The 15,976-nt window shown below is 25.6% G+C and overlaps 1 protein-coding gene across 1 annotated transcript in view; it reads left to right on the top strand.

The window, feature by feature from the left end:
- The window catches only part of LOC111628707 (multiple PDZ domain protein-like), a 40,767-nt gene that overhangs the window by 3,770 nt on the left and 21,021 nt on the right, over positions 1-15,976 (top strand). The window contains exons 2-3 of the mRNA XM_023372543.1: positions 13,292-13,401; positions 15,644-15,727. Coding sequence (XP_023228311.1) covers positions 13,292-13,401; positions 15,644-15,727 — 194 coding nt within the window. The remainder of the gene's footprint in view (positions 1-13,291; positions 13,402-15,643; positions 15,728-15,976) is intronic.

The following is a 15,976-nucleotide window of genomic DNA, read 5'->3' as shown; positions in this document are numbered from 1 at the left end:
ATAATAATAATATATTATTTATTTAAAAAATAATTTATATTTTTTCTTAAACTGAAAATAAAAAAATAATTTAAAAATGATTTAATTTTTATTTATATTAAATTCTTAAAGATTGATTTAAAGCAGATTATTTTTTTTACAGTAGAAAAATAATATATTTTTTTACGATATTGAAATCGTTTTAAAATAATTAAAAGAAAATTTATAAGTATTGAATTTAAATAATAAATCGAGAAAATTATTTTTAAATGAAAAAACAATTTCGAAAAAATTAAAAAAAAAAAAAATTTATTCTGTCAAAATCTGTGTTAAAACGTATACATTTTAACGTTAATTGCTCGAGGCGACGGTTGACAAAAAATATCGAGATTTCAAAAAACTTGAAAGTGTTGTATATAAAAATGACGGCATCATCAAGGGCACTTCCGTCTGTTACTATGGTAACTACATCCAGAAGCAAGTTCTAGAAAAAGAACATTTCGTAAACAACGGTAATCACGTGGAATGGTTTGTTCTGGGCATCTCGAAACCCCAAAAACATGTTTCCACACTTTACTTTCACCCGAAGATAATTATCGCGTGATATTCTTAACCGTTACCATTATTATTTTCTGTGCATTTCAATATCCCAAACATATGTTACGTTACTTTACTTTCACCCAAAGATTATTACGTGATACTCGTAACAGTTACCATTATAAAAGATGGAAATTCCTTTACATATTCTATACAAAATCATTATCTGATTGTCTAAATTATTTTAATTTATATAATTTATATAATTAAATGGAAAATTAGTAGAGAATTCGTACAGAAGCTAGTTATCCCGAATTATCTTAAGTTGATTATATACATCAAACAACGTCGTTAAAATATATCTAACTAAATGAAAATTGTAATTATAATGGGTAAATTAAAAAGAATTATTAATTATTATAATTTGTTTCGCTTAATTAAGATCATTTCTTCAATTATTATAAAAATATTGATTGGTTAAATGTATTTAATGTTGTACAGATACGAAAATTTCACGTCATGTATATTTTCTTAATTGGAACGAATTTGAAAGGAAGTATAAAGTTGTTACAAAGGAATTATTTACAATGAAAAGGTCTTTCATAAATTTAAAATGTACCATTTACAAAAGATAAACGAGAACAATACCCATTGTTAGTAGGGTTAATTGTATTTAATACCGCATAAAAATAACGTAATAAATAATAAATACCCTGTACTTAATTAACAGTGTTAATTTCATTAAGGCTCATATTAATGATACATATCTTTAAAACTTCTTTTTCTTTTACGCCCACATCAAATTTATTATAACCTTAATTTAAATTGTGATTTATATTCCAAAGATACTCATTTAATGAACAGAAGAAACGATTTCTTTCTAGTTTATAATTAGATATACACAATTTAAAAAATATTTGTACATATTTAAAGAATTTCAAAAGAAATTCTAGAATTTCCTTCCAGAATCTGTGTACAATTGTATATTTTATACGAATGTTAATGACATATTTTAACAAGTGTGTGGGCCTTTTATTTGTTTATATTATCATCACCGTGTCATAAAATGTTTAATATAATTAATTCTGTTAGAATATTGTTTTCTTAAACAATTTATTACAACATTTAACAACGTAAGATAATTTTCAAGCTGTATAAGTATTAATTTATAAGGATTTTACGAGAAGCAGTTGACACTTCTTGCTGTATGTATAATGGTGAGAAATTTACTACCGCTTCACCTAATTTTATAAAAACTCAAGTTAATAAAAATATTCAATTGTTTTTAATGTTTGTTGGCATGAATTCATTTGAAAATTCCGTTAATTATTTTAAAACGGGTATTCTTCTTTTAAGTACAATACAATAATTTTTCAAGATAATGTGTTTTGCTTGACTCTTCTATTATTTTCTTCTCTTTATGGTATTAATGACTTAGTTGAGTTTTCTTTATTGCTGCTTTTGCTGCAGAGATAATCTATATTTCTTTTTTCTGGATAGAAAATCTTCTAGAGTCGATATCCTCTTTCATTTCTTTTATTTTTTATAATAATTTCCCTTCTTTTTTATACTTCTCTCGTGTTTCTCATTAGTTTAATTCTTGCTCACAACTGTAATTCTTCTTTAATTATATTTTTCTACATAATTACCTATCCACTTTGCTTCATATAAAATTCTGTGGCTATTTTCCTATCCATGAATTATATTCCTCAAATAATATTCTTTGAAGAATAATGTTATACAGGGAAATTTTCTTAGATTAAGAGATTGTCTTCTATATTTACTTGACAATGTTTATTAAGGCTTATGCAACCACAATATAGGGTTAATCAGGTTTTATTGAAAGCGGGTTATAACTTTTATCAAAATAATATCAAAAATTCAATTGGATTTCTACCATTTTCCTCCTTATTCAGTCGAAGAGTGAGTCTGATAAATTTTAACATCGCGAATCAGATAAATCGAATTTTATATGAGAAATATTATTTTTTTTTAAAGAAAAATAAACCGAATTTAGTTTCTAAAAGTCAAAGTTAATGTATCAATATAATTCAGTCGCGTATAAAATCAAATTTATAAATTATGTATAAAGTTAAATAGAGCTAAATATAATTTTAGAAATTTATTTATAGGACTATGTTTTTTAGTACAATCAAATGAATTTTATATTAAAAAATTAATTTGTTTTGTTTCGTTTTAATGAAATTTTAGATTAAATTTTATTATATGCAATATAATTTATTATTTATCTTTAAATAATATAAATAACCCGAAGTTATAATTAATAAAAATTTTACGACGTCTCTACTTAATCATGACTTTATTACTTTGTAGCGGAATGTAGTTATTACTTTTTTCGTATTTTCTTTTTTTTAATACTTTATTTATTTTCCAATATTGGAAAATAAATAAAGTCTGTCTCGTAATTTTAAGGAATTTTAATAATTGAAATCAAATTAGCTTTCAGTTACAGTTCTCTGCTACATAGGCTATGATATGGGGGAGGCAGTTTTTTTGGTCTTTTCTTGCATTTATTGTCAACTTTAACTGTTAATATCTCGAAAACTAGGAGTACTGAGAAAAACAAGGGCATTTTTGAGTTAGTATTCAATTCTCTATTAAATAGAACTCGACAGTCTAGTGCTCATAAGTGACAGATTGGAGGAAAGCCCTGAATACTGGTAGTTGGACCCTGATTCGCACTTGACCAACATTGAGTTTCTAGGTTTATTCACCTATCTTACAGAAGTCAGTTTTCCATAAAGTCCTCCACTACCAAGGGAAAGGTCTCTTTGCAGATATCCTTGTTACGTTGCCTTTAGCCATCAAAGCAAACCAACAAAGTTTACTGTAGATCTCCATACTTTTAAATTTATTATTTGGTGAATCAAAAGAATTATTTACGTTTTAAAAAGTAATTGTTTTCTATCGGTTCTCAAACATTAGAGAACGGAACGATGAATAATTTTTAATAACAAATTTTTATTTCTTGATTCGTTTAATAAATAAGCGTAACGTAATCAAGCATAATCAACAAGAAATACTTGAAAATTTCTATATTAGTAAAAATTTAGACAAAATTCATCAAAATCAGTTACCTTTCATTCATTTTAATACAAGAAACTACAGGCTTACTATGATCTTGGCCTTTCTTTTTAGGTTCCTTGTCCATCGAAGCAATAAAACTTCCGATTAAATGACAAAAATGTGTTGTTAAAAATCTTTAAAGTATATTTTATATAATAACAAAAGGAGCAATTATTTATTGCGACACCGTCACAATACAGAGCTGCAATCTTTAATCATAATTTAAATAAGTTTTTAATTTAAAATATATACTCTCCATCTTAAATTAGTCTATTGCCCCTGTACATCATACTTTTCCTGTTAGCACAGAGTCTCTCCGGTCATTATCTAATTCCTTTCAGGGGAAAATTTTTGAATTGAACTCATATGGACGGGGTCCTGCTGTACGGAGTCTGGGACAAGTGGCGCCTTTGTTACCCCTGTCGGCGGCCTGCATATACTTGAAGATTCGATGATGATACTTCTTCGAAGCGTATTTTTTTTATTAATCGGATCTCAAAGAGAAATAGTATATTAATTTCTCTTTCATTTTATTTATTATTTTACTATATGACTTTTTTTAGTTGTAAATATTCAGAGAAAATCAATGAAACGAAACGAATCAAAACTCGCTATTTTACTCCAATTTTCAGTAAGACGATGTTTATATTATCTTATGAAATTAGCTGTTGAATTTAATAACAGTATTGTAATTTGAACAATTCTCATTCCACAATTCCGTGTGTATTATTAATAGATAAACTAATATGAGAACCATTTTAGTTATATTAGCATGATTCACGCTACGTTTGTTTGACGTTCGATTTACTTCTTATTTGTAAAATTATGCAATTTTACTTACAAAAGTTGAGCATATTTTCGTGAATAAATAAAAAATAATCCTTGGCTTTTAAAATGATCAATATTATTTTTTGTATTTATGCCTCAAATCAATCGCACCAATTCAAAATATCATTTCAATCATTTTAGAAATTGCGAATTCGAAGTGTAATTTCCATACGTCAATTTTCAATAAGTCTATAAGATTTTTATGAATTTAACAAAGGAAATTTTTTATTAAATTTAAAGATTTTTGAACGAGATAAAGAATTTTCTAGTGAAGATACTCGTACATCAATCACGATACTTATTACTAAAATGTATCAAGTAAGATATTGAAGTCAGATTTATAAAGAAATGGAGTTTTTTTTATTAATAATGAAATAAACTTTTCTAAATAACTTTTTTAGAATAAATATATATTTTGAAACTTTTTACGTTATTTTGTTACAGTCGAAGGCTGTTTCTATCTCATAAAAAATGAATTATAATTTGCGCCATCTTGTTCTATTCTTTACATTATATTATCAGTAAAGAATTTTACTTGTGTGATGTATAGTTATTATTATTTTTAATATTATTATTGAACCACAAGAGCCTATTTGATTAAATTACGCTAAATTACGATTAAATTAAATTGGTAAATGAAGAATTATAAAGACGAGATTTGAAAATATAGAAGTTAATGAGAAGCAAAATACAAACATATTCACTACTGCATTGTACCATGTCTGTCATTAATTATGTATATATACTTAGTGCTACGGGATCGTCCATAAATTGCGTAACGCTATTTTTATATTTTCAACTCCCCTGTAACGCTGTCTGTCGCACTTACCAACCCCCAAAATTACATAACACATCTTCGTTTCGATTCCTTAATTGTACTAAGGAATATTGCACAGCATAGGGTACCGAATGCCATATTATTTTATTAATTAGACGTATAACGTATAAAACAGTGACATAAACAATACGGTTCTCTACTCAGGACTTCAGAAACAAAAGTAAATCGTTCTGTTACCCAAGAGATATTCTACTATTACGTAACGGTTTTGTAAACATCCTTTCCTTCTTGTAATGCACGTAAAGATGACCTGCATACTCACACACTTATGTCTGTGTTACGTAATTTATTGACAGCTCCTATAAGTGAAATGTATAAGATAGTATTCTGTCTGCGCTATGGAAATATCGTGTACCATTAGTCACATGCTTTACAAATGTACATTACATTGCATATATTGGTCTTTTATGCTATAAAAAATAAATAAATTTAAATGATAATTTTTAATTTCAAATAAATAAACTAACACTTTCATTTTACAAGTAATTGTTGGCTTTTTTTCTTTTCAAACTCCAATTTCAAACGTCTTGTAAGCCTTATTCTGAGTTTACGAATATATTTATACGTAAAAAAGATACGTAAAAGCTCTAAGAAGGGGCTGCAGTCACGCCCTTCTTGGAGTTTTCCCCCCAGTAAAACAGGGTGCCACACGTAGTAAAAATTTTGTAAGATAAGAAATCTTTAGAGGGATGCAGGAAAGGTTCTATTATTTCCTTTCTGCATCTCTCTCTGAATATTTCCGGATCCGCTATTGAATAAATATGACTAATATTTCGAAAGGAAAATTATAAATATATTAATTAATATAAACGATTTATGAAATATTAACATAAAATTTATCACTGAATAATTTTTAATGTGTTAAATATTATGAAAACTAAAAATATTTATTACTTTTTGAAAAAAGAAAAAACTATGTTAAAGTCTTATAAACAATTTAAATCGTGTACTAAATATTTCTATTAAATAATATATATTTTTAATAAAATCAAGTGAATATTTAAATAAATAAGCTTCATAAATAATCACTAATTGTAATAATGAGATAGTTTGTTAAAATTATTTATTTATGTCAAGAAAATATTATCATTTTAAACAATCGAAAAAGAATATTTCACGTGGACCAACAATAGAATAAAGTATAAATGTTAATTATAAATATTAAGGGAAATTCTTAATAAAACTGATTATAATTTTAAAAAATAAAATAATATAACTTTAAAAATTATAATATTAAATGAAAATTTAATCATTTTAATTAAGTAAATTTTCTAGAAATAAAGTAGAATCCCGCAATTTACGAAAATATTAGAAAATGTTTACCAAAAAAAAAAGTTAAAATAATCTAAACAAACAATTTTAAGTTTAAATGACTTTAATATAAATTGATGAGAAGCGATTTTAATTCGTAAATTTGAATTTAAAAAATACCATTTATGTTAAATAATTTAAAAATAAAGTATTAAATTTTTATAAAATTTAAATAAGTATTAATGGATTTTTAAAATAAGAATTTATATTGAATTTGTAACCAAATATTATGTTTAAAAAGCGATTTATTTAATAAAAATAAGCATAAAATGATCGATGCGATGGAAAATTGCGTTGACATCCGTCCTTGGAATCACCATCAAGGAATATATTCAATGTTACAGTAGAAAACAAACAGGGAAATCGAATGGCAAAAGAAATCAATGTTGATGTTAACACAGTAATAATGAATCATCTCCGACATAATATATCCAAACAAACTTTACTTTGATTACCATGATTTAGTTACTGAACGAATTTGATATCTTTGAGATAAATATTTCAAATTTTCTTATGGAAACGTGTGGATAGATATAAGAATTTCCGATATGCAAAAGAATACTCCATAATATAACTTGGGTCAGCAAAAATATTGTTGAATTTCCTGACGTCAGTTCTCTTCAAAAGGATCAATAGCTTCTCGAGTAGACTACGACAAAGTCTCGCTTATCTTATGGTAAATATAACGAAACATCATTCGTCTAGAATTAAATTTGTAATTTATAAATATTTCTCGAAAATAATTAGTTGATGGACAAATTACTTGAATTTTATCTTTATCTTTGTTTCCTAATTCTTTAATTTACTTTATATTTTTATTTTATTCATTTATATTGCAGCACGTATCGAGTTACAAGCCATTTTTTACATTTTCTAAAGTGAAATTGAATAATATTGTGTAAGAAATGAAAAAAAATTATGAAATTATAAATTAAATTTTTTAATGGAAATATTATTCCAAAAGTTTTAAGTAGGCGTTCAGATTAACATGAAGTAAATGTAGAAGATAATTAGCTTTATAGAATTTCTATAACAATAATACTGTCGAAAGTGATCGTTGTTTAAGTTTGACGTATTAAATCAAGAGTATACATTGAGTTGATGCAATTAAATATGTAAATTTGTTTGTAATTTCTCATAATATAAATATTATATTATGAGAAATTGAACAAATCAGCAAAGTACAAACAACAATCTTTAAACTTTTTGAAAACTACAAAGACAATGGAAAAGAAAGGATAAAGAATTAAAGATAAGAAATAAAATTTTATATTCGTTCACGAAAATAAATTCTTTCTTTCTTTTCTTTTTTTTAAAGGAAAGAATGAAAATAAAATTTGTGCACGGACCATCAATATAAACTATTTCTTGGTTTTACTTTTAGAATTTTTATTTCTTTATTTTCACTTGGATTTTCCCAATTTCTTTCTTTCCTAAACTATGCTTGCATGAATAGTTTCTGTTTCTTTTTATCTTACTCTAATGTAATTCATAACCTTCCGTTTTGCCATTTGAAAGGATTTCTAAAATTTAGAAAAATCACAAGAATATCTCCGAATGCAATAAAGTAGAAGATAAAATTTACCAAAGAGCACTTTCAAAGAATTTCTTTATTTACGAGACATTTTCCACGAGTTCGTAATAAATTTAATTTTAGAAAAATTTCGGCTATTTTACACCTTGGCAACCGATAAAATATTTACGTAAATTTATTAGAAATACTTTTATAGTAGGTCCATTTTCGTTTCCAAGCTACAAAAGAGAAATTCATTTGAATTCTTTGCAAGTATTTTGTCTTATTTTTGACTAAGTTTTCCTCCTTTTTTATAATTTCAAACTACACTAGTATAATAAATCCTATTTATAAACCATGTCTAGGTTGATAATATACATAAACAAAAATTAAAATTTATTTGAATTTTGTTTTCGTGAATTTATTTTTGATTTTAATATCAGTCGTAAACAAGATAAAGTTAATCATTTGTAACATTATAATGTAAGACTCAGTAAACACACGAAATAATTAATTTTACGATTTTTAATGCAATTTTAATTGAGTTGTGCCATTAAAATTAGTAGAAAATCAACTTATGTTGATAAGGATTTCGAGTTCGGCTTTCATTATTGTCGTATTGGGAAGCAATTCCCAAAGGAACTTGTCATCGACTTTTGTCCTCCTCCAGGATCATTCCTTTAATCTTGTTGATTCATCTTCTAAATCATTACACGAAATTCCATTCAAAGTTTCTAATTTAAAGGCTCGTTTGCACGGAACTTGATACACTCCATTTTAATTTGAAGGCTCGTTATGTACCAGGAGAATCTCTTAAAATTTCTTACGAGTCAAATTTAATGAAAGGTAAAAATAAATAAATAATGTCCTACATATCAATTCGGATATCCCTAACGAATTGTTTATATTTTTCTTTATATTAATGTATGCCATTTTCATTCAGGAACTGCTGCTGTAAATTCGTTGAAAATGAAAAATATTGACTCAAAGAGATTGTTTGCACACTCACCTAAAGAATCATTAAGCTTGCAGTTTAGGTAAACTTTTTATCTCAACAACCAAAGTACAATGCTGTTAGCCTAAAGGCCACATTTTCTCATCTGAAAAAGAAATATCTTTCAGTTTGTTTTCATCATTTCCAAAGTTAATTTTATTTTCTCCAGTTATGTACAAAAGAATTTCTCTTCTAAGAAAACGAAATTAATTTGTGTAATATTTTTAAAAATATTAAAACAGATTTAACTTTCACAGATCAATTGGATTTACTTATTTATTTCTAATTAAATACTTAACATATTTATTATTGGGCTACAACTCTATAAAATTCCACTGTCTGTCTGTCTTTCCTTCCTTAATCTCAAGAACGAAGTTAAATCGATGAAAATCGAGACCAGATATGAAAATCGTAGGGGCAGGAGGCCCCAATTAATTACGTGATTTCAAGTCAAACATTTTTCCCTGTTAGATAGACGATCAGCACAATTCTATTGCTAACAGGGAAAGTATTATGTACAGAGGCAAGACACTACTAATTTGAGGTGGAGAGCATATATTTTAAATTAAATAAATTTAAAAAATATGATTAAAAATTGTAGCCTGGTGTTGTGATGATATCAAAATAAATAATTACTTAATTTATAAATTATAATAATTCTCGCCTAAAGACAAAATGATGTTTTAAATTTATAAATAAAATTTACAGCTAAAAGTTCAAATTTTCTGTTACGTAAAATATTTATTAAATAATTATGTAATCATTTCATAAATATTTATCTTGTTTACTATAAAATTTTATACGTGTGTTAATATTTATAAGAAATTATACTTTAAAAATTGATAAAATGCATTGAAGACAAGAAAAAAAGAGGAAAATCCAAAGATCCCTTTAACAGAAATCCGGATAAATATTCCAATTTAAATGCAGGATAATATTAAATTTGTATTCTACATTTTAATGTTGGATCCATGATCAGATTGATCGCTTTTATTTGAAGGAGCTTAAAGCATTTTCACAATTCTCTTACCTGTCACCGTCTTTTCTAACCGAAATATACTTTTTGCCTTAAGAAATATCTAACAATTTCTTCCATTATCCGATGATGAAACGTTATTCCCAGAAACTTTACAAAGTTTCTATTAAATTTTCAGTATTTACAACTTAAACTGTTCTGAAAAAGTTTAAAATTATCATTTATTTTTCCGTTCCAATACTTTCGAATAGTGTAATTTTTGGGATGCAATTTGAAAAAATTGTAAACCTATAAATTCCCACTGTCGTCCGTTTGTTGGTCCTTCCTTAATCCCTCGAGAACGGTTTTAGATAGTCGAAAGTCGAGACCAAATACGGAAAGCTTAAGAATAGGAAAAACATATTAACTATATATGAACTTCCAATGTAAACCAGAAGTCACATTATTTACAATTTTAAAATTTTCCCCTGAAAGGTGTTAGATAGATGATTAGCATGACTCTATTGCTGTCAGGTAAAGTATGATATACAGGGGCAGGACACATAATTTGAGATGGAGAACATATATTTTAAATGAAATAAATTAAAAATATGATTAAAAATTGCAACCCTACAGCATTGTGATAATGTCAGGATAAATTTTGCTCATTGTTTATGGTTTTTTGTATGCAATTAATTGAAGAAAAATTAAGAAAAATAATCACAATATTATATCAAATGATATTTGTGAAGGGAATAACCTTGGAAATAAATTTATTCTCTCATTAGAATTAATAAATATATTTACTTCATTTTGGATTCGGATGGATATAAGTTATAGATCCAATCCTTCTGGGAATATTATCTTTCTGGATGAGTAAACACACAACGAAAAAAATTAAAAAACTAATTTCTTTTCTTTTTTTTCATGAGTAGAAATTTTTATTTCTTTAAAATTAATTGAAAAAATAATAAATAATTTGGGAATAAATGATGTGTTGAGAATATCTTAAAAGCCATTCATTTAACAAAGATAAATGTAAATTAAGTAATGATAGTTTGCATCCGTTTTCGTGTTTTTCAAGCTATTATTAAGAGTAAATTAACTTTAAAAAATAAATATTTACTCATATAAAAATCATTCCACATTACTCATGAATAATGATTTGATAATTTAGAAGTCATAAATCATTTCCAAGACAATTTATAACATGAAAAATAAGTTAAACAGCCCAAAAAAAATCGATTAATTTGACTTATTTCGTATAACGTATTATATTAAATATATACAAATGTTTTCGAATAGAAGTTAAACTTTTATTTAAAATCAGAATAATTTATAAAATAAAAATTTAATTGCAGAGATATTGCATAAGAATATTTTTTAATATTTGTGTTCCTATATTAGACCTACGCGATTATAATATTTTAAATGGAACTTTACCATTACCTAAGATAAATTTAAAGTTTAAATACGTAATATTAATATTTATGAGTGAAGCGTGTTTACAAAGTAAATGTACCGAGGTACAAATCTATATTAAGGATATGAATATCATATTCAGCAAAGTTTAAAATATTTAACAAGTACGACAAAATTTATTACAATAATGGAAATTTAGATAGAAATTTTATAATTGATTCTAGAATTTATTCTTTTAATAACAAGTTATCGTTTCTTGTATTTTTCCCTATAATTTATTTATTATAGAATGGATATAAAGCCTTCTTCCTATAAAGTCTTATTCTAAATGAATATAAAGCTATGAATGGAGACAATTTTCTTCTATATTTTTGCAAAATTACAATTTTAAAATCGAATTTTTATTAATTAAATTCGATTTTAAAATTCTAAATTTGGCGAAAAAATAAAGAAGAAAATTAATTTTCTTCCTTATTTTTATAACTACTTTTCTTTTTCCAAAAGTCTATAGATTTACAACTTCTGCAGTTGAAGATTTATTTCTATTTTCTCTCTCTCTCTCTTTTTTTGTTTATTCTAGTAAATCTACGGAAAGATTTATCAATGGCTCAATTCGATATAAAGCAGGATCAAGAGAACAGTAGCTGCAGACATGTGGTGGTTGTTTATTGAGAAGGAATTCAAATTCTGTAACAAAATGAAATATTTAATTAGAATTTGAATTCGTTGTTTACTCCGAAAGAAAAATATAATATCGAGAGAAGAAATTCTCAGAATTATAATTTATCTTTAGTTAGAAGTTGACTCATCTTTGGGTAACGTTGCATGAAAAACAGCAAAGACGTTCCATTAAGTCGGATATAGCTTTCTAGATCGATAACTCGTTAACTCGGACACACCTATCACTTCGAATTAGACTTTTATTCTTGTAAATGTTTGATGATTGCTTCAATTAATAAACATTATCTCTTCACAAAACCCGAGAGAAGGGAATAGTTTAGAAATTCTTTAAATTTATCTCTGTTTAAACATAATCTTTCACTATTATTTACTAACTGGAAAGTACAAAGTGATATAGTTATGACGACAAAACTACGTCGAATGTTTACGTATATTTTTTAAAATTATTATCGTCTTCTAGACACGTGACACAGAGTATTGTCTAGTACAATAGACTCTTCTCTGGTGAAGGTATAAAGACACTTCCACTAGAAATAGCACAGATAAGAATAAACATAGCCATATCGGATATGAAGATTTCTATTAGCAAACATCTGTAGTGAAGCATTAAATTATTAATTATCTATGGAATGCAATCACGTGTAGAATATAAATAAATTAGCATTCCATGCTATTAAATTCATATTAAATCTGGTTATTAAATTGATTACGAAGTAAGGATTATAATTAGATTCCTGAGATTCCAAAATTTCCGAAAAAAATCAAAATTCTTCATTAAAATTAATTAATTTTATATTCATTTTCGAGTCTGATTTATAGAAGAATTTTAAACGAATCTGCATTATATTAAATATTCTATTGCAGGTACGTACGAAATTTTCTTATATTAATTTTTTTTTATTGAAGAAATTCTGAAGTTTAAGATACTTTCAAGTATGATAAATTAAGATTTTATATGATCTTTATACATGGATGATGCGGCTGTCAGTTTTTAATATAGATGTCTTATTATGAGTAGATTTTCAACTACTAATAGTGGTCCATTATCAGTTAAAATTAAAGTTTAAAATGGAAATAATGAATATTTAGAATTTAAAATATACATAAAAACAGATTTATTATTTTTTAATTTATATTTATTCATAGCAATAGCATTGAGTACCATTCAAGACTTCTTGGAAACGACAATTGTCATCAGGAAAGACAAGAAAAACGAATTAGGAATTACAGTTTCGGGTGGGAGCGACACTTATCTTGTAAGTAGCATTTTTATTATGAAAGGGCCTATAAACATTTTAATTTGTACAAAAAAATCTACTCTTCTGTACAAAAAATTACATTTAAACTTAACAAAAGAAAGCCATCAAACGTGATAATTAGACACAGAAAATAAAATCGAAATGGAATTCTCTTCCTCTGGTCGAGAAAAAAATGATAAAATAAATGTCTCCAGTTTAAAATTAAGTATGCTTGTCTTTTAAAGGAGTCTACAAGGATACACTAAAAGAAATATTAATATATTATAATGTTTAATTGCTTCAAAAAATTATAAAGGAAGTAATGTGTTGTCAATTAAAGATATTGTTCGAATAAATATTTTTAGATAGTTAATTAGAGATTTGATGTCGTGAAGTGCAAGATCTGTTTTTATTCCAGAAAAGAGTTTCCAGGGAAACGGCACGAAAAAACACTACTTATACAAAAAAACAAGGAGCGAAACAAGTCAGTCACTAAAAGAAATGAAGATTTCTGGTTTTGTTTTTGTTTTCTTTTGTTTACGTTTAAAATTCAAGAAGAATTTACTTTATATTTTATAAAATTTCGTGTTAAATGACATTAAAATATAAATTTGAGCTAAAATTTCCTTTTTTTTTAATATAGAAAAAGAAATTGCCGCTCAATTTTATTTAAAAAATAAAATATAAAAAATACATATAAATTGGAATGATTTTAACAACGTAGCCATTAATATTATAAAACTGCTTTTCTTTTGCATTCATACTTAACTAACCATTAGTAGAAAAATAAATATTTTAACAATTTACAAACTAAAAGTAATTAAAATGTTATAAATATTTTTAAGCATAATTGTAATTAGAACTGTCAGAACTTTTTAAATTGTTAAACAAATTCTGTTTTTTATTTTTTCCTTCATTTTATTGCAATTTTTTAGAGAAAAATTGCAATAAAAAGGGAATATAATCAATAGTTTTTTTTATTCGTAAACTATTACGCTTTTTTTTCTCTTCACTTGAATTACATTTTGTTCCATACAATCTCATAAATTGGCTATTACTTTTCTGAACCTTTTCTTTTTGTTCTAAGTTTAATGTTGGCTTCTTATTATCAAAGATTTTTTCTCATTATTTTTAACATTAAATGAATATAAAGCTATGAATGGAGACAATTTTCTTCTATATTTTTGCAAAATTACAATTTTAAAATCGAATTTTTATTAATTAAATTCGATTTTAAAATTCTAAATTTGGCGAAAAAANTAATTTATATATATATATATATATATTCTCATATTTTATTAAGTTATTTTTATGCATTAAATCAGCCAAAACGGCAAAGAAAGTTATAAAATGCCTTCTTTTTCATAAACATACACACAAATGTTAAAAGAATACATTTAAAAATACATAAAACAATACGACATGTAACAATGGTGGAATTGTAAATCTTTAACAGATTGTATGATTCTATACTTTGTATTTTTGAACATAAATAAAACTATGATTTAATTCTAAAGTACACAGAGCAAGAAAGGGAATTTTATTTAAGTACATAAATCGTTATAGAAGAACAACAAGAAAAGAAAGTTTAGGTGTTCGTAATTATTGAGGAAAAACGGGAAGGATATTTACATAAAATGATTATAGACAAACGATAAAGTTAAATGAAGCGAGAAATTTAAAATTGACTATTCTTTATAACTTCTATACTCTCATTTTGTCTTCTAATACGAAATGCAATCGGATTCTCGACTTCTTACTAAGAAAGTATTAATAGAAACCGAAAAATTTCAATCAGATAAAATCAGATAAAATATAATTATTGAAACTTTAATATGTATTTTCTGTAATTTTTATCAATTTGTGAAAAAAATTATTTTTTTAAAGACGATAACCATTTCTTGCTTATCACTTCAATCGATCTGATGTTTCCTCCTTCTTATCTTCAACTCAACAAAGACTGTGTTTTCTTTCACATCATAAAGATGCCATTACGTTAAATAATCTTTTGAATTACAGAAAAGTTTAAGGAGGTAATTTAAATTAAATTTTTTAAACTATTTTTCGTTCGAATTTTTAAAATAATTTCACAAACTTCTCACGCAAAGAGCGGATGCACTTAAATAAATTTACTAAACAAGTAAGGTAATTATTATTATTATTATTGAGCTTGTTGAGGCCATCGTCTGTGAAAGTCGTTTAAAATTCCTGCAGATATTTGATGTGGATATAATTACGCCGGATTAAAATCAAATTTCAGGAACAAGTCTGCGTAGTCGAAGTACATTCAGATGGATCGGCGAGTCGAGATGGAAGATTAAAAAGAGGAGACGTACTCTTAGCAGTAAGTAGATGCTGTTGAGAATCTAATTAGCTAATAAATATAAGGGAAAATATACTTTCCACCTGTATTGTTTACCTTATCATAATGGCAATTTATTCAGATTGTTTGCCTCCCGTAACGTATCGTGTGTTGCTTAGATTATAATGAAATTAGCGCCAAGAGTAATTGATCGAACTGAAACAATGCTATTACAGGGTATTACTTTACCTTTTTTCTTATCGTCGTTAACAATTAATTTATTTTTAAATG

This window comes from Centruroides sculpturatus, unplaced genomic scaffold (assembly GCF_000671375.1).
Source record: "Centruroides sculpturatus isolate CEXI.00-Female unplaced genomic scaffold, Cexi_2.0 scaffold30, whole genome shotgun sequence".
Taxonomy (NCBI): Eukaryota; Metazoa; Arthropoda; class Arachnida; order Scorpiones; family Buthidae; genus Centruroides; species Centruroides sculpturatus.
This window is presented reverse-complemented; position numbering and strand designations above follow the sequence as displayed.